Raw genomic sequence first — 20,791 nt, forward strand, 5'->3', positions numbered from 1 at the left:
AAGATATGCAAGGGAGATAGGATATTTTACAGTACTTTTACAATAAACTTTTTTGTTGTTCACCAGTATTTTGAATAATTATGAAGTACATATAAATATGTTTTTTAAAAACACAAATAGAGCAAATAGTATGTATATATTAAATGCTAATTAATGCGAATTCTACCCATAAAGCTAAAAAGTAAAAACAATCTGCATTATATTCTGTTAAAAATTAAGTTTTTATACAGGTGCATATCAGACAACATACAGTATATGCCGATATACTGGGTACCACTGGTTGATCGGATAATATTGGTCGTCCTCTAATAACTTAAATTATTCATATCTTATTCTCATTTTATTTTAGATACTCTTAACTGATAGAGGTAATGAGATTTTTTTCTGGACACCTCTGTGAGTATTTCTGACATATCTTACTATTAAACTCCACTATATTTTATACAGTAGCGAGCCATATATTATCATGTTCACTGTGCTGTCTAAGCCCAGCCCCCGTGGGGCCATTCTTAATTTTTGGATTCAACTTTGCGCTCCACCCATGAATCACAGACACATTTATTTAGTCTGTTCCCTGTGTGAAAGTTATTGCCCGTCGGGGGAGGAGAGACTGTGACAGCCCACCTTCAGACCTAAAGCCCAGTGTGGTGCTGTTGAGACAGTAGTCGGCGTGCTGAGCCAGGAGCTAACCAGTAGCTCTCTGTCTCTCTCTCTCTGTGAGACCTGAAGGGGAGAGCTCATTCCACAACACGGCGGTCAGTCCTCCATGGCTCTGTGCAACGGAGACAGCAAGGTCAGTGGAGCCGCCAGTACCCGCTCCTTCGGTACTGCTGGGTAGTCCGGGTGACTTCCTGTTAGGACCCTGGTTGCTGGTGTAGTCACCCCGGTTAATTACGGCCTGTGTGTACCTTACCTCGGGTGGAAAGTTAGAGAGCATGTATCGTTACCAGCAGTTCTGCTCAGGAGCACTGAGTACGCTGTTGTAAGCCTGTTGCAGTATTACATTAACATGTTGCTCATAGCTGCTAACTAGCCGAACAGGGTATCTCAGTGATGTGGAGCATAAATACAACCTTTCTCGTATTTCGCCACTAAACGTGGTTGCCTTCTTATGGTGGATCTCCCCAAGACCCTTTACCTCCCAGCACCGCGTGGGTTTTAGCATAGCTCCGCTAACTTAGCCAGCCGCTCACAGGACGAGCGGCTAACAGGCTAACGGTGATTACTACGGTCATGTCTAGATGGGAACCCTAGTTTGGCGAATCTCTCGCGAGTTCTGATTTGGTGTTTATTCGTTGTTTTACATTTATGATAGTTTATTTATATATTATATTGTGACAGCGACGAGGCTAAGTGTTGGGTATGTTTAGTGACAGAAGGGTGTAGGATAGTTAGTGGTTTGGTGTAGAGTCATCGCTCTCGCGAGATCTTTCGCGGGAGTGGGGTTACTTCATAGGCACGACTGATTACTAGCTACTGTTTATACTCCCCGTAAGCTAACATGCTACATATACGTTAGCTAGCTTTAGCCGGGCAGCCAGAATGTGTACTGATAATACTACTAACCGAAAGAATGGTATTACGTTTGGTTTGGAGTTCATTTTGGAAAGTGACATTGAGCTTATGTCAAACTAATTTATTTCATACGCCCGCTGTCACACACTTTAAGCTAACGTATGTTAATTGTCAGTTTAGCTAACGTCGTCACTAAGCTAGTATGAACCAACTTGCGGTTACCGGTCTGACAACTGGAGAAGCTACTGCTCTTTTACCAGCTGATTTGGTCAAGTTTGCTGTAAAACTGTTGAGTATTTTTTATTTTACACTGCTGGAGCTGCTGTGATCCAACAATAACTCCACAATGTACTTTTTAAGATAAAATTCAGAGGCGATGGGTAGCCTGCTCAATGCAAGTTGTTTTTAGAAACATCTACGGCGGAAGTGTTTCCACGAACCACGTGGGAACGTGTTTCTCATCTACTCAGTTTTGATGTTTATGAAGAATAATTAGCTAACAGTGATCTGACTTCTCTGTTGTTCTTGTACCGAATTCTGTTTCTCAAACGCCGGTCTGTGCAGATGTTTATAAAAATAACATTCAGACATGCAGAGTTGTGTCAAAGCGTCAGAAATAGAATACCCTACAGGAGTTTGAGCAACTTCGAAAAATGACACGAGGGTCCTCACTAATAACCTTAGACTTATGGGTTTCATGTGATTCTTCTGATGGGCTGACTGGCCACAGCACTTTCACAAGAGTCACTGTCTCTCTGTATTGGAGCTCATGTGTCTATAATTATGTTAGGCCTTATTAAGTCACATTTTCCACAGGCAGGTCAGAGGTGAATCACAGTAGTTCAAGGAAGAGCGGTTTACCTTGCAACACCTCTCCCGAACCACTGTCAACACTATGCACAATATCAAGACTCAGATTTACTATTGATTAAAAAAGTGGTACCAATACCAACAGAGTGCTTCATTTGATACTTTTTTCTGACTTGATTTGATACCCATACCCAAAATAATGCTTCTGTGTTTTTTGCATTTCCGTTTATCAGACATCGCAGGCATTTGGTGTAGACATGAGGAGACATCTCACCTCAGAGTGGTAAACCACAAAACCAAGCAAAAATGTGATGTGTTGCCCAGTGTCAGAATCGAAGTCTTAAGGATTCAGAATTGAATTGTCACATACTAGCTGTCACTGGTAGTCAAGAAAAACAAACAACAACAAAAAAAAAACGACGACGATGAGAATGAATGCTGTGAGATGTGTATGAGTCACGACAGAATAAACAAAATGAACTCACAAAATTTCAAGGAAGTATTCACACCTATTTTCCTTATTAAACAGAAAAATACAATTTATAACTTTCTAAATTAAAGTTTCTCTCTCAGCTTACGACAAGCTTTAATGTCCTTGGTAACGCTGTGAAACATACTTCATTTAAATATAACTTCATATAAACTTGACAGACAGAAAAAATAAACCCACCAGAACTGTCTTCATCACTCTATCCACTGTTATAACATTAACCAACTGTGGTTTGGGTAAAATAGGTCCTTAATTAATTTGTTAGATGTCACTTGGTGGTCAATGGTGCAGACCATTTATTTATTATAATTAGCTAAATAAACTTACAAAAAAAAAACACCCTAAAAATGAGCAATGGGCTCAGCCAACTGCCCATAGCTAATATATTCATCCATTCCGCTATTGTCGAAAGACCGTCCATTCATTTAGTGTGTATAGAGGTTGGTCAGTCTGGGCCCATTGGTTAATGTTAACTTTTTCAAGTAACACTCAGTCCTGGAGAGTGACTGACCATACATTCAGAGGAACTCATATTTTCATACTTTTTCATCTGCATAGGTCACACAAACTCTGCAGGTACATTAAAACAAGCTAATGTGTGTTTTTCTGACTGTGTGTGTCCACAGCTGGAGATCAGCAGCGCAGAGCAGAATGGATCATGTGAGGGAGCGGTGGCGATCCTGGATGCTGGGGCTCAGTATGGAAAGGTGATTGACAGAAGGGTGCGAGAGCTCTGTGTACGCTCTGAGATCCTCCCATTAGAGACCCCGGCCTTTGCTATCAGAGAACAGGGCTACAGGTGAGCTGCATGAGAAGCATTTGAACCAGAGAGCATTGTTTTTTGGTCTCATAGCATTTAATTGCACTATTTTATTCATAAATAAGTGTGTTTAATGCATCTTGGCTTGATTGTTTTCTCTGGCATTCCCTTTTTAGGGCAATTATCATTTCAGGAGGTCCAGCCTCTGTGTATGCAGAAGATGCCCCCTGGTTTGACCATGCCATATTCACTATAGGGAAGCCTGTCCTTGGGATTTGCTATGGGATGCAGGTGTGTAAGCACATGCATATGTACACACATCACATTGTGTGATAGGAGGCTTTTATAGGGATTAGGCAATCCATCCCTCATCCACGAGGCCTTTGTTCACGGAAACATTTGCGTTTCTCACATCTACTCTGAGTAGCTACATGTTACTATCCCTCCACTCCAGGCTGTTGTTCAGCTCTCCTGGGCCAGCTGGGACTTCTCCACCTTCTTCAAGGGCACTTTGACACTAGCTGAGGGAGATGAGAGCATTAGTCGCTCAATTTTCCCAGCTAGTCTGGACATTAAAACCAACAGCCATCCACTCTCTGGCACATTTCTCCAAACAGAGCATCTTTGGACACTGATTTCTTTTATCTTTGTGACCAGGTGTTAACTCTATGCTGTGTGTGTATGTGTTTGTTACAGATGATGAATAAAGTTTTTGGTGGCACAGTACACAAAAAGAGCGTAAGGGAAGATGGAGTGTTCAGTGTTGGACTGGACAACACTTGTTCTCTCTTCAGGTAATACTGTTGCTCTGTAATGTGTTATTATATTTTAAATATGTCTCTATATAAAAAAAAATTAAAATTGGGTTTTTTGAGTCTCATATCCTTTCAGTTCTAAATTTACTATCAGAAATATTTGGCAAGAGAAGATGACAGACTGAGGAGAAACATATTGAGAGTTTGTGGACGAGAACAGAACATACAAACTTAGTTGGTGCAAGAACAGCATGGCCTGATACACAGTGCAGAGGGAAAATAATGGGCCTTTTCTATTGGTGCCAAACCATAGTGCGCCCAATTGCATTTCCATTACCACTTTCAGCGCGCAGAGCCATGCCTAAGATGGACCTGTTCTGGAGTGGGGCCAAAGCGAGCCCCACTCTCCTCCAAGTGGGCTGTGGTGACATCTTGCTGACTGAGGTCAACCTGTGATGAGCCTCCTTTCTCCCCCTTGAACACACAAGTTTTGATACTCAGCTCATGTGTGCAGGAGAGCAGAGAGAGAAAGATGTTTCTTAAACTCTCTTTATGTTCAGCTCTCCATAGTTTTGTAGCTTCTAACAGAGTCTTTATGCTTGAAAGTATAGTTTCTCTCCTGTGCCACTGTTTGAACTTTGTTTGTTGGTGCTATCATGCCAACCTTTATTTTTGCCAAAATTCAACTTGAATCTTGAATTTTTAAAATTTTTATTGGTTGCTTTCCCAATTATTGTTAATGATCGGGGAGGGTAGGAAGGGGGACATGCTAGAAAAAGTTTTGGAACCAGCGACTTGCAGGATGTCTCCATACTGTTCAGCTTTTTTAATTGCTGGAAACAAAACCTTTAAACTGAATGACCAGAATCTCCTGAAAAGCCAGTCAAACACTGAAGAGGTGAGCTCATTTATGCTCTGTAAGACATTTTGATGGACTTGTCTATCAGTGACTGCAGCTCAATATTGTTACAACTGCTGCTCAGCGTGTTTGTCCTAGTGCCATATTTACTACATAAACTGCAGGAGCATTCCAGCTGTCACATATTTCCCTGGGTTGTTACACAAATACTGCAGAGTCTAAAATAGATGGCTGCAGTCTTTTATTACTGTCTGCCTCTCATGCTTAACTCACACGTACACAGCAAAATCAGGCCCTGTACACATGCAACTATCAAATGCAAATGTTGTTTAACACCACACGTCTTCATCTGACATTTGTGTATGTTTATTTTATCAGAGGCCTTCAGAAGGAGGAACTGGTCCTGCTTACACACGGAGACAGTGTCGATAAAGTGGCTGATGGCTTTAAAGTGGTGGCCCAATCAGGGAACATCATTGCTGGTGAGCAGGATGCAGGATAGACTGTGACCCTGAATAACATGATCTAAAATTAGATTGTGGTCATAGACTTGCATTCAGGGCCTAACAAATAGCTGTATTTGTTTTTGTTTGTGTAAGAATGCCTCAGACTCTCTGAGCGTTTTATCTGTATTTTAAGTATCCATGTGAAATTCTAATTTTGGCTTTTGTTCTTCTAGTTTTGCTTGACTTTATTTTTTTAATGGCATTCAGAGAGGATAAATGAGCATACTAACAGTCTTTTGCTTTGTTTTCTTCTCCAGGGATTGCTAATGAACAGAAGAAGCTGTATGGGACGCAGTTTCACCCGGAAGTTGACTTAACAGAGAGAGGCATGGAGATGCTGCGTACTTTCCTGTTCGAGATCGCCGGATGCACAAGTAACTTCACCGTACAGAACCGCCAACAGACCTGCATCAACGAGATCCGAGAAAAAGTAGACAAGTCTAAAGTGCTGGTGAGTGAAACTTCACAATGGGCCATGATTCTGTGTGTGTTCAAACACACAAGATGACTTAAAAAAGGAATAAAACATTTTCTCAACGTGTTTTGAATCTACTATGTGTGATAATTTGACCAAGTGTAGAGCTAGGTGTTGAGAGTGAAGTGTGGTAGCTGCTTAAGAAGTGGTGGCAGCAGCAGCAGCAGCAGCAGCAGCAGTGGTGGGAAGTTAAGTAGAACCAATTAAACTCTCAAATTAAACCCTGTTTTATCTGAAAAGAGGTAGTCGACTCCCTGGGCGGCTTCAAACTGGGCTTCATCTCTGGGGAGTGTGAAGGCGAGAAATGAGTGTAGGAATCAGGCTCAAAGTGCAGGATTTATATTTAAAGAAATACATGCAGACTCGTTTTGTTTTTTGTTTTTTTGTTTCTGAACTGAGTAGCCCACATCTTTCACTGTTTGTTACTTTACTTAGTTGTAGCTTGTTACTGCTTGGCAAGTGTGGCAAACTGTGTATGTGAGAGTCCCAAGAGTTGGTAGTCAGCCAATTATAAGTAAAGAAGTGTCAGGGCTGTAGTCATGTCTTCAGTTTTGATTAAGTCGGTGCCTAATATTTTGCATCCTGCCAGCACACAAAACACTGAATATGCTAAAGACAACAAGATGAAGTTAACCAGAGCCTGATCTAAATAAAATTCAGACATACAGTTGAATACTAATAAACTACCTGGCTGCACAATTGTGACTGTTTTCTAATGATTTCTTTAGGTGCTGCTGAGTGGTGGGGTGGACTCGACAGTTTGCACAGCTCTCCTCAACAAAGCTCTGAACCAGGACCAGGTGATAGCAGTTCACATCGACAATGGTTTCATGAGGAAGAGAGAGAGTCAGAGTGTGGAGGAGGCCCTCACCAAACTGGGCATCAAACTCAAGGGTAGGGTTGGGCAATATTTTAACACAGTTTCCTCAACAACTAGGGATTGCCGATATATTTGTGTGTTCTCAATTCAAGTTTTTCTCTTTGTTTAAAACTTAAAATATGAAAATAAAACTCGTCAAAGCCATCCTGGCTCTTCTTTCATCTAAACTCTGGTTTGATCTAAGTAAATCCTTAATTCACCAAGTTAGATAAGAAAATATTCTGGCACTATAGGCTTTTTCTCCTCTCACTCAGGACTTAGTATGTGTTTACTGTGCCCATGAATGAAATTGCGCAGCTGAGCAATAGCTCTACCTCGTTCAGACCATAAAATTATCAAAATAAAAAGAAACGACAAAAATCTGCACTTAAAACAAACAAACAGTTGCCCACAGCTGATATATTTGTCCAAGTCTAGTAGGGATGGTACAGTAAGACCGTCAAGGTCGAGAACATAATTGCAATAATGAATTAATTAAAAAAGAAAAAGAAGTTAGATTTGTATGATGATTATAATGATAAAGCAAGTTCTTGTGATTCACAATTTTTGCAGGAATTGTAATCTAATAGAAGACCCTAATAAAGTGAAATAAGAGCATTATTTGAAAGTTCTAATTGTAATTGCACGTTATATACCCACATGATGGGTAATTTTAATTCATTCTTTATGTTTTTTAGACTAAATGACTCATTAGTAATAGAATTAACCGTTGAAGTCCGGATATAACAGGATACTTGAATTATTATGATTTATTTTTTGTTTATTTTTCCATATGATCTTGTTTGGTGTTGCTCATAACCCTGATTGTGTCCTCTGCCGCTCTCTACCTCTTTTCCGAAATGTTGCTCTATCTAGTGGTAAATGCAGCTCACACCTTCTACAATGGAACAACAACCCTCCCCATCTCTGAGGAGGACAGGACGCCACGAAAACGCATCAGCAAGACTTTGAATATGACGACCAACCCAGAAGAGAAGAGGAAAATCATTGGAGATACGTTTGTCAAAGTGAGTGCCAGGTTTTTATCAAATCTTTTTATGAAGCGTGTTCTATAATAAAGTTTTTGTTAATATCACTTTTTTTATTTGAATCTGCCAGCTTGTCTGCCCTACAGCCTCGTTACCATGCAGTACATCTTCATTTATCACAATGTCGGTTCAGTTGAATTCTTTATTACACTTTTGTAAGCATCTGCCATTCTGGTTGCTTTTTAGTTCGTCTTTAATTCACCAGTTCACTCTTGTATGTGACTTTGTGAATTGTGCTGCTTCACAGGTGGCAAATGAGGTGATTGGAGAGATGAATCTGAAGCCAGAAGAGGTTTTCTTGGCTCAGGGTACCTTGCGGCCTGATCTCATTGAGAGTGCTTCTCATCTCGCCAGCGGCAAAGCAGAGGTCATCAAAACACACCACAACGACACCGAGCTCATCCGCAAACTCCGAGATGAGGTACTGCGCACATACACGCGCAAATACTTAAATCATTAATACTACATACTGTTACACCACATCTCAGCTTTAAAACCATAGTCTGCATTGAAGAAAGCTAATTAGTTTGGCTGACACTGATGTCCATTTAATGGTAAAAGCTAAAATTTTGAGCAGAGGATACAAGTTGCTTCTGATAAGAATAGTTTTGGTAGCAGTCTGCACCAGACAAACAGTTTGATACTGCAGTATTAGGTGTAGACCACAGGAAGAATAGCTGCTGCTATGCAGAAGCTAATGGGAGCTTATAAATAAACAAACAAACAGATTATCAAACTGCAGTTGTGTATCTCATAACGATTTTAAGGACTGCATGATTTAAGAAGAACTGAAATGTTCTGCTGAAAACCATAAGTCTGCATAAAAAGAGCATCTGCTGTTTCAGTTTAAAGCAGACGAAGAAAGTCACACAAGCACAGCTATCATGCAGTACCCCTGACCCAATGAAAAACATCTTCTGATGATCTCATGTTTCTTTAACACCAGCGGTACTGCATACACCTAAAAATGACTTACTTTTTATTGAAAATGTGTTTCTGAATCATTCATCATCCACTAAAGAGACATTCCTTCAACATTATTACACGCCACTTGAAGGAGCTCTGAAACGTTCACTCCCCTTCTTATTAGCTATTTGGTGCTCATATATAATTTGGTGTTTCTGTTATTTTGCTCAGACCTTTTTATATATACGATCAACTATGCAACACTCAAGCATATCCCCCACTGTCTGAATGCTGATCCCACTCCTTTGTGATCATCCAGGGAAAGGTAATTGAACCACTGAAAGATTTCCATAAAGATGAAGTCAGAGCGCTGGGGAGAGAGCTCGGCCTGCCAGAGGAGATTGTTTCCCGACACCCTTTCCCTGGCAAGTACTTAAACACATGTCTGTGATGTGACTGCTCTTAAAAAAGTGATTTGTATTAACATAAAGCTTAGTGATGTTCTTTTTTTGCCATTTGTCTCCTTTCTTGATCTGTCTCACTTTCTCTTCCTGGGAACCCATTTGTTTATTCAATCACACAGACTCCAAGCTGTCCTCACATCACTAACCTCTTTGCTAAAAAGTGCACCTCCTCTCTCCTTTGCCTCCAGGTCCTGGTTTGTCAATCAGAGTGATTTGTGCAGAGGAACCCTACATCTGTAAGGACTTTGCCGAAACAAACAACATCCTCAAAATCATCACAGACTTCTCTGCAAGCGTCAAAAAGGTCAGAACAAAACCGACCTTCAGCAGCTGAAACTGTTAAACCAGTTTTTATGTCAGGGTTTTTATGGTGAAGTGTGCACATTTGTGAGTGCTAATTTAATCACTGCTGCTCACTGAAAACACCCCTCTGAGTGAGTGCTGACACTGTAAATATCTTGAAATATTAGAGATCCAAACAAATCAAAGACAGACACAGCACTGATGGAATTGGCACTTCCAGCGCTTTAAATGAACCAGCTGACTACTATTACTTTTAGTGCATGTGACTTATTGAACTTCTGTAACCTTCAGAAGCCTGAAACGTATAGCGGCAGTGTCACAAAGTGCTGTTTAAATACAATTTGCTCATTAAAATGCTGAAGACACATTAACAGTGAGGGGACTCATTTATTTCTGTGATATGACCAATCAGCACCGTATTTTCTGGATGTTTCATTTCAGCAATGAACTCTGACAAAATCAGAAAATCTGTAAAAAGGTCAAGTTATCAGCAGTGGCTGTTCGTAGCACAGTTAAATATCTCCTCATGAGATATTTGTGGGGTTTTTTGTCCTGACTGGTTAATTATGGAGTTAATAATGTGCAACCTCTGCTGGTTGGTTGCTCACATTGCAACAAAAGCCAAATGATTCTGATTTCAAGGTGTTCTGTGTCTAGTTTGTTTCAAAGCTGATTGGCATATTCAAAGGTGTTTTGAGAAAATTTGACACTTTAACTACCAAAATAAGAATACAATAGACACATGACCTCTGAGACATAAGATGCTTTATTTGTCATTGTAAGCATACAATGAATTATGTTTGGTAACTCAGAGACCAGCAGCAATAGAAAACAAGATAAAAGGATAAAGACAAGAATGAAAGGACAAAATGAGAAAAATAAACAAGATAAATATTACAAGGTAGCATCCTCTATCTGCTGCATCCATATCATTAAAATAAAGCCACTTGGAAGAGGTAGAATTTTATCTGTGACATTGAGATTTCTTTCCTTTGACTTCTAGTTTTTCATGCTGCTTTAAAACTTTCTGTCTCCTCTCCAGCCCCATGCCTTGCTGCAGAGAGTCAAGTCGTGCATATCGGACGAGGAGGAAGAGAAGCTCATGCAGATCACCAGCCTTCATTCACTCAATGCCTTCCTGCTGCCCATCAAAACTGTCGGCGTTCAGGTAATCCAGTTGGTCTATCAATTCATCAGACCCAATCAGTCACTCTGTATTTTTGTGTCGTCTGTTAACTGTCCAGCTAAATCAGTGAATCGACCATATAATAAAAACTGCAGCAATTCAGATAAAATCTCTTAGTTTTTGGTTGTGAGGTTTTGGTCAAGCTTATTTATTTCCAAATATGATTGATTTGAGGATTTGACATTCAACATATCATCAGATGTATTTTTAAAGTAGACTTGTTACAGTGCCGTCTTAAAGGCTCAAGTGAAAATTTTAAAGGTCATGTTGTAAGGTAAGTACAAACGTAGCTGATTTGTTTAGAAGCTGTCTGATGTGTACACATGTGGAGGATTCAGAAGTGTTGAGGACCGAATGTCCAGAAACAGAGAAAACAATGTCTCACTTTTGCTGTTTGTCTCACTGCGTCACCACTATAATTTAGTGGTTAACCACGAGACACGCCTGCCCACACAAAGCTTCTCAGTTCTTTACTTTTTGACTCTATCTTTGTCTTGCCAGGGGAGGGATCTGTTGTAACTGTTGTGGCATAGTTGAGTTTTTCTCAGCTCTTTTGTTGTTAGTTTGTGAGACAAACAGCTGGTGTGTTCTGTAGAAATAGTTCATAGTTTCAATAGTTCATACTGACCTTCAGTGTTGCCTGGAGAAAATGATGGTTGTGACTCCTTTAATCTCCAGAGCATTGCTGTCAGCCAGTGACTATGTGTCAGTGTAGGTGTGTCCTGTTACTTCCTGTTTGAAACCAGAGTTTAAATTTACCCTAAACCTCAAATTGTGGGGCAGACAGGAGACGTAGACAAACACAGGCAGCTTTTACTGCGAGGGGAATTTGCTGGAAGTGAAAACAGACAGACTATTCAGGCTAATTATAGAAACATCTCTGTTTATTTAGCACAAAAAAACGAAGTGTCTGGATAATTACACATACTTAAACATTTGAAGATTTTTGTTTATTTTTTTCTTTATTCTGTTGCTCTGTTAATACTTTATAATTAACCTGATGTGTTAAAAGCTTTAAAAGATACTTGAAAACGTATCATCTGTTTGTGTGTGTGTGTGTGTGTCAGGGTGATTGCCGGTCCTACAGTTACGTGTGCGGTGTCACAAGTAAAGAATCTCCACACTGGGAATCTCTCATGTTCCTGGCCAGACTCATCCCTCGCATGTGCCATAGCATCAACAGGTAACACACAAAACTTTGCTTTGGAACTTCATTCTTCATCTGCCACATTAGGCACTGTCAGTGATCAGCAGGACACACAGACACTCACCTCTTCATTCATTCATGTCTCCTTTTTCCAGAGTTGTGTATGTGTTCGGGTCCCACGTGAAAGAGCCACCAACAGACATTACTCCAACCTTCCTGACCACAGGCGTTCTGAGCACGCTCAGACAGGCTGACTTTGTAGCTCACTCTATCCTTAGAGAGTCTGGTAAGTGTGTTGAACCTCATGTATCAAAGTATTACAGATGATTGGGGAAGATATGTAGTTGTTGAGTATGCATGAGCAACTGTCCTTTTACAAAGCCTGCCATCAGTATGCTGTCACATGCAGCCAGTCTGGATATTTGCATCCACATGAGGAATTTAACGTTTCCCCAGAGGCAAACCAAATATCTGTTTTTATGTTCTCAACTCAGTGAGTTGAATATGTCGTTGCTTTCCTGACTGAGGCCATGACTTCACCTTTTAAGATTTGATTAAAGATGTGAATTTGAAGATAATCTTGATCATTTAATTAATTGCATAAATGGTCCATATATTCTAAGCATTTTTAATTCATTAAACATTTCGAAGGTCTTTCAGCCATGTGTGCCATTTTTTTTATTCGTTATGAACACTCATCTAAATCAATCCAGGAATCATTAGCAAATCTGTTTTATTTTTTATTGTGTTTGGTGATCTTCAGATAAGTACAGTGGAAATAACATGTGTTTTACAAATGGAACAAGAGGGACAAAGAAATGATGATTGAAAACAAAAATATACACCAGAAGAAGGGATAGTCAAGGAAGGAATTCAGTGTGAGAAGATTCATTGATGCGGTGTGTCCAAAAACTAGACAAAGATTATAGGTCTTAAAGTTACACATTACTAGATTTAAAGCTCGGAATCAGTGGAAACCAGGAAGGAACGCCTCATTTTCTCAAATTTATTGCCAGAACCACAAACTATAAACTTGACTTTCTATAGTTTTAAGTGCTGTATGACATCTCATAACCATGACGTATAACTGGGAGGTGGTGGATTTTTCCAGTTTAGGAGAATTAGGAATATAACATTTGAAGCATAGCTGTAACTTTTGTCATCATAAAACAATAAAATACATTGATGGAGAATCTAATGTTGGTTGTTTCACCGTTTCTTGATAGCCCAATTAATTTCAAGAGAGACAAAATAAATCAGTCTTTAGGTATTAGCATTGTAAATTGGATATGTACTGCAATAAATATTTCTAATAATAACTAAAAATATTCTACAAAGAACTTTTCTATCTTTTTTTAGTGATTGCTACAATCCACCAAACATACATGTAATGACTTGATTTTTAAAAAGTGGTTTTAGCAACCAAGAAGCTCACCTGATAGACTGTGTGTACGGTGTAGTAAGACTGATTCCTTACTACAGCAGCCCAGGTTTGATTCCAATCTCTCTTCTGCATTTGATCCCTCTCTATCCCCTTTTTTACACTCTTTACATCTGTCACAGTCAAATAAAAGCAAAAAAAAAAAAAAAAGAAAGAAAAATAAAAGAAATAGACAGATGCTCTGTTACAGCAGCAATAAGAATTGTTTTCTTTCTCTTGGGCTGTCTCTCTCTTTCAGGCTATTCCGGCAAGATCAGCCAGATGCCAGTCATCCTGACCCCCCTGCACTTTGACCGTGACCCATTGCAAAAGCAGCCATCCTGCCGACGCTCTGTGGTTGTTCGCACCTTCATCACCAGCGATTTCATGACCGGCATCCCTGCCATGCCGGGCAACCATATCCCAGAGGAGGTAACATCATGATTCAACCTCTCAGCTTGATCTTAGTGTTTTGCTAGACTTGGCAGACTTGGCATTAGTTTTTTTTTTTGTGTGTCTTTTTTTTAACAATTGTTAACAAACTTTTACCAATACTTATGATCCCTTTTCTAAACTTTTAACACAGCAAATTTCAAAATACAGTTGATAACATTATAAAAACTGCATTACTGTACAGGTTTCAGTTCTACCTGCGTACAATTGACAGAATGAAATCTTTTGTCTTTTAAAATTCATGTTCCTTTTACTGTAAACCACTCAGCTTGTTCTGGTTGAGTGTCTCGTGCATTTTTTTACACCATAATATCTAAAAGAGAAAGGGTCATCTTTACTTCATAGGATGTACAGTAGAAAAAATAGTAATAGAATTACTGCAGTAAAGCTTTATTAACAACATAAAATTGCTGCCATTGATAAAAAAAGAAGCACAAATGGTTCTAAATGTTTCAAATGTAAAAGGCACAGAAGGGAAAACACAAAAAGGCAAAGTCCTTTTTTATTTACATATTGATCTGTATCCACAAAATCAATCCAAAAATCTGTTTTTTACTGTTTATGTCCATGTAATTAAAAGAACAGCTACGCCTGGCTGTGTCTCCTGTTAAGGTTTGGATCAGCTGCTGTCAGTCTGTTTTACACAGCTTATGTAAATCAGCAATTTCTCAATGTTTCAATGATCTGTTCAAAAAAACTTTATCAGTTGTTTCAATCTAGCTTTTGTGCTGCTGCTGTTGCAGAAGCAGAACGTATATACTAAATTTGGACATTCTGTGCACAAGCTTTTGTAAATAAGAATAATAAGAAAGATCCAGAATTTTGGTCCAGGATGAGCTTTTACATTTTGTAAATTTAAGTATTTTGGAAACGTGTTAATTGGCTGCATCTTCTGTGGAAACAACATGAATCATGTTAATGGTATGGTCCACAACAGACAGATGTTGTGCTATTTGTGTTAAGAGTTTTGAAAGAGTGACTAAAGATTGGTCAAAAGGATGTTAGCGATCATAAAAACTGTAAGTTACCATCATGGAGATTCAGGAGTGTCTCTTGTGTTTTTTTTGTTCTCTCTGTTTTAAGCGTAATTTCTCTGATCGGTTCATCCAGGTGGTGCTGAAGATGGTGAATGAGATCAAGAAGATCCCAGGCATCTCCAGAGTCATGTATGATCTGACCTCCAAACCACCCGGCACCACAGAGTGGGAATAAGACACAACACAACGTCAAACCTATAGGACACGCACTCACACACAATGCACAAACACGCTCAACTGATATCAGAGAGGGCTGGTGAACTCCTCCTTTTCTGTCCTCCTTCCTCCCTCCCTGCTGTCCTCACCTCCCTCCTCTCCCGTATCTCCACCCCTCTTTTCAACATTCCCATGGAAGGCAGACCGTACTGTGACGAGCGCCCGTGCAAAGGCGCTACTGCTCTGCTCTCCCCCACCACTCCTCCCTGGTCTTAATATTTTTGGCGCTAGGGATTGATTAATGTTGGTTATTGATAATATATTGTCATTTTTTGATCCATGTACAACAGTGTATTTCCTCTCTTATGATGAAAAGGTAAATTGCTGCTTCCTTTTTTGTGAGGTCAACCATTAAAGGCAAGTGGCGAGAAGCTGTGAAAGTCCAGAAAGTGGACTTTGATGTCGTGCCTCAGGTTGCATTATGGGATGAATTAAACAAGCAAACAGGAGTGTCATGAAAAGAAGGAGGAGAGTTTGAAAATCTTCAATTGTTTTCTGCCTTTTGTTTCTGTCGGATGTTTATGTCTCACTGTTGTAGGTCAGAATGTTCTCAACCTAAGACTATCCTCTGTTTGTTCATTTTCACTCTGCCTGTATACTGTGCTATGAAGGTTGTCTGTTTAATCTAAAACTGGACAGACGACCTACCTATGTGACCAATCAATAATTTTTAAGCTTTTTGTTTTGCCAAAAGTAGAATATGCTGTGGTGATGATATATAACATTGTGGGCTCCTCTCTGACGATCTTCTCCAAGCTACATTTGTTGACAAGAGCTCTTGACTTGTTGCTGCACCCGTCGTGGGCAGCAGTCAACCCAAGATTAGCTTCAGTATGATGACTAGTGTGCAGCTGTGCAGGAGGCCAATATGATGGGTAACTTTGTACGTGCCTGTTCTATTGTTTTTATTTCTTTGGTGTGACCTGACTTGGACTCCAGAACGGAGGATATAACACTGTTTCTCCTCATGCTGCAATATGTATGCTTTTTATGAAGAATAAAACATGGCAAGAGGATTAACTAATAACAAAATTATAAGTACAGTAGAGTTTATAACCACATTGTGTAAATTGCTGTTGTCATTTCATCCTTATTTAGCTGCTCTTTTGTTGTGCAGGGGCACATTTTGCACATTTTGTCTTGTCACCCATAAAAGCCTTGGTGCTTTATCAGCATAACAGAATCATAAATCATACATTAAAGGGATAGTTTGGATTATTTGAAGTGGGGTTGTATGAGGTACTTATTCATAGTCAGTCTCCTACCTACAGTAGACGGTGGTCAGCATGCACTCAGTTTGGAAAAGTGGTTCTAGCAATGCTAGTGTAGCTAAGCAGTGTACTGCAGTGGGCAGGGTCGGCAGCAAAATGTATTTTAGCCACCTAAAAAGATAAATATCAGTTTGAGTGCATACTATATTTAAAATATTTTCACTGCTCTCTGCCTCGATCTGTTAGTGTTAATGTGTGACTTCTTTGAATCCAAGCTAACCACTGAAGTGACTCAGTAACACAAACAACTAACAGATTGAGGCAGTGATAGTCCAGCAACTCCTGTAGTCTGTGATATAAATTTCAGATTTTGCCAAAGAAGTCTGGTTGGTTTGGAAAGAGTGATATTTGGCTTATATAACAGCGGTTTCCTCTTAAAAAGACTGTCTGACGGCAAGGTAAAAAAGTGAAAATATTCTAAATATAGCTAACACTCACAGATATATTGTTTGGTTTTTTTTACTTTTTATTAGGCAGCTAAAATATTTTTTGCTGCTGACCCTGCTTAGCTTTCTATACTGCTGCTACATCTCCAATCTGGGGGAATGCTGACCGCCATCCATCTACTGTAGGTAATGTGCTTATTATGTAGAAGCGCTTCATTCAACCCCGCTCAAAATAATCCCAACTATGCCTTTAAGTTTGTGTTCTGTAGTGTCAAAGGTCAGGGTTAAGAGTGCTGTCTGTTGCCATCTCTAACACGAGTTCACTGTGTCTCAGAAAGGCATTACTGCCTCATATTTCTGTTCTTCAGCGCATCATAATCTCTAGTCTACAGTCTTGTCATTTAGACCTCAGTGAATACAGTGCTCAGGTTTAACTGAGTTTTAAAAAGTGTATTGTACCCCCGATAGAGACATTTCACCCAGATGTGAAGGTTCTCATGCCTCCAGAATTTGTCTTTGTGCCTCTCATCCTCTGTTCAATCCTTAAACTTTAGTGGCAGAATACTCCTAATGCAAAATGAATGGTTTTTCCTAAACTGTCTTAAACCGCTATTAGTGTTTCTCCCTCTGTTCTGCCTTTTATACGTGGGTATTTTCTGTTACACGTCTCCATAGAAAACAACAGCTTGGTAGTAATACATATAAGTAAGACATATAATTTTGTAGTTGGATTTAATTGCAATATCGATAAGGTTAAGTTATGCAATTTTTTGTCTGATGGGTTTTTTTTTTTTTTTTTTGTATTTTATTTTATTTTTGTTGAACAATGCTCATTCTTCTTAGTAACGTGCCTCAAACCAAGCCACTGCATGCAGTTTCAACTATGATGACATTTGTACAATGAACTGAGCTTTAATAAAGATCTCCATGTTGAAACTTCTCACTTCTATAATGATCTACTTATCTCCGTTTACTCTTCAGATACTTTTTTATAATGATGATCGTTTTTTTTTTGTTTTTTTTTTTGTGGAGAGGATCAATTATTGGAGCACTTTGGCTTAAAATAAATACACTTTGCACTTCACCCAACACAGATTACACTAGAGATGCGCCATCTTGATATTTCATCAAAATAAACACCAAATAAATGTAATCCATCAAAATGGAAAGATTGAAGATTAAGAAATTGAAAGCACAATAAACTCAGCTTTCTAGCTAATGGTACAAAGGAACTATTTTATTTACTCTTGCTATTTGGTTTTTACTGTTAAGTCTTTTTTTTTTATATTCTTGTTATCTTGGGTTTGGGACAGGTTTATTATCTAAGTTCAAGTACAGTTGAAAAGTGCTGAAATATCATGGGTTGGGTTGAAATACTTTCACCTGATTCCAGTGCACCAAACTGCAATAAAAGCCAGAATGCTGTCCTGTATCAACAGATTTGTTTAACACTGGAAGCAAATGAGGATTTCTCACCACTGAAAAAAATCTTAAGTGAACTGTATTTAGAAGTTATTTTAAACTTTAAGTAGAATTAAGTAAAAAAGCAAAATACACAGTTATTTTATTTCTAATGTAAAACAATTATATATATATATATATAACACAAAAAACAAATCAAAAACAAATCAACAGCAAAGTTTATGATAAATAAATCATGTCTGACAAGGAGTAGAAAGAAGTGAATATTTATCAAGTCCTACCCATTATATTGCATTTTTTAAAATTGCTTTACAGTGAAAGTTTCACAACTTATATTCATGAATGAAACAGTATTATTAAACATAATTTAACAAAAATATTATGTGTATATATATATATATATATATATATATATATATATATATATATATATATATATATATATAAATATAATATTAAAAAGCAAAATTACAGCTGAAAGAAGACTAAAAAAATAAAGTGTAATCTAAAATAGACCTTCCTGGTGTACATAAAGTGTATTTCTTGCAACAAATAGTGCAATATAGAACAAAAAATAGATTCATAATTATATAAATGCAAATATGACTGTATATACATATACATATCCCTATCTACATTTATCCATTCATATCTACAGACACATGTACATTTGCATATGAATATACAAACACATCTACATGCAAACACACACACAAATACACACATACTTATTCATATACATATACACTCCCAGACTTATTTATTTGATGTACAGACAACATTAAATAAATCATTAAAAAACTGACCTTTTGGACTTTAAATGTCACCCTCAATCAAAGTATCCCACCCACGTTCAAAAATGAAATTCTGTTCAAATTCTGCCTCATGTGATATTTGCTTAAAAACCTCTCAGCATGAGAATACAGTTAGAGAATAGATCGTGAGCCTGTAGTTTTTTTTTTTTTTTTTTTTGAATGACTGTACCTAATTGATTTCTCGCAGAACTCATTACTATCAGTCAGACATCTCTCATGTGCCTGAGACAGATCACAAGGGCTCAGTCACACTCACACTCACTCACACACACACACACACACACACACACACACACTGAAGCTAATCACTCATAATCAGCAACCATACAAGAACAACATCTACATAATTATGCTCCTCTTTTAGATTCCTGCTTTCTGTGTGAAAATGTCCTTTAGTGTAATTTCATGTAATAATAGTGACATACAACTGCCGTAAACAGCCATATTGTTGTGAGAAGTTTCGACTCTAATTAGATTTTATTATTTAGAGCGTCTGTGTGTGCAGTCAGCCTGTGTTACCCGGCAGCAGAGGTCCCTGTGTGTGCCGGGGGGTTCAGGTGTGCGCTTGTCCCGGCTGACGGAGAGACAAGAGCAGACAAGTTCAGTCACCCATCAACACACCACAGAGCCACACTCAGGGGACGGAGAACCATTTTGGAACAGTAGCTGCTCCGTAATGTTGCGTGAAGACTGTACAAGTTACCACATGCAGCGTCCAATTAACTCCTGGCCTGTGGCAGTTTGTCCTCCGCAGCCGACCGGCGTACAGACAGATACACTGATGTGTATTTACAGGAAGAAAGAGAGACAGAAATGACATGAAATGAAATAAAATGATCCAGTTTGAGTCAAAACCAGTGAAACACCACATTTCATTTTACAGTCTTACAAATAAAGGTGCTCACTAGAACCATTAAGCGTTTTTTGGCTTGTCCCAATAGGAGAGCCCATTTTAGTCCCAGTCACAACCTTTTTGTTTTTTTGTTGGGTAGAAAGGCTTCTGCTCCTTGTAGAACCTTTTATAAATGTTTGAACCTTTTCAAAGAGTTCTACGTAGAACCCATCATAAATAACCATCTCTGAAAGGTTTCACCTAAAACCCCCAATGAGAGGTTCTGTAGACAGCCCCTCTATGATGTAATGGTTCCACCTAGTTCTATCCAGAACTTTCCCACCTTCTAAGGGTGCTGAGGATTCCTCATGGAACTTTTTTAAAAGGTAAAAAGCAGAACCTTTTTTAAAGGTTGGCATGCTTTCATAGAGTTCTATCTGAAGCCCAGCATAACCATCTGTGAAAGGTTTCACCCCCTATGAGAGGTTCTATAGAGAACCCTTCTATTGTGTAATGGTTCCACCAAGAACTCACTCTGGGGGTTCTATCTACAATCTTTCCACCTTCTAGGGGTGCGGAAAGAACCTAGCTGGGGGTTCTGCTGAGAGAAGTTTTATATTCCAATTGTCTCAGGAAGAACCCACCCAAAAAGGTTCTGCTAAGAACCCTTTTATGTTCCAATGCTTCTATCTAGAACCCACCAAGGAGGTTCTACTAAGAACCCTTTTAAATTCCAAGGGTTTTATCTAGAACACACTGAGAAGGTTCTCAGGAAGAAAAGAAGAACTTTTTTATATTCCAACAGTTTTATCTAGACTCTACTAAGGAGGTTATCCCGAGAACCCTTTTATATTC

The 20,791-nt window shown here is 38.8% G+C and overlaps 1 protein-coding gene across 1 annotated transcript; it reads left to right on the plus strand.

The window, feature by feature from the left end:
* Nucleotides 1-576: 576 nt before the first annotated feature.
* gmps (guanosine monophosphate synthase) lies at nucleotides 577-17,807 on the plus strand. Its single transcript, XM_084717310.1, has 16 exons — nucleotides 577-793; nucleotides 3,442-3,614; nucleotides 3,752-3,866; nucleotides 4,272-4,369; nucleotides 5,568-5,671; nucleotides 5,953-6,146; nucleotides 6,899-7,064; nucleotides 7,906-8,057; nucleotides 8,326-8,499; nucleotides 9,304-9,409; nucleotides 9,637-9,752; nucleotides 10,794-10,919; nucleotides 12,005-12,120; nucleotides 12,240-12,370; nucleotides 13,764-13,936; nucleotides 15,068-17,807. Exons 1-16 carry the CDS (start codon nucleotides 767-769, stop codon nucleotides 15,167-15,169), a joined length of 2,073 nt encoding a protein of 690 aa, XP_084573436.1. The 5' UTR covers nucleotides 577-766; the 3' UTR covers nucleotides 15,170-17,807.
* Nucleotides 17,808-20,791: the final 2,984 nt, after the last annotated feature.

This window comes from Lutjanus erythropterus, chromosome 4 (genome assembly GCF_056507025.1).
Source record: "Lutjanus erythropterus isolate fLutEry1 chromosome 4, fLutEry1.hap2, whole genome shotgun sequence".
Taxonomy (NCBI): Eukaryota; Metazoa; Chordata; class Actinopteri; order Lutjaniformes; family Lutjanidae; genus Lutjanus; species Lutjanus erythropterus.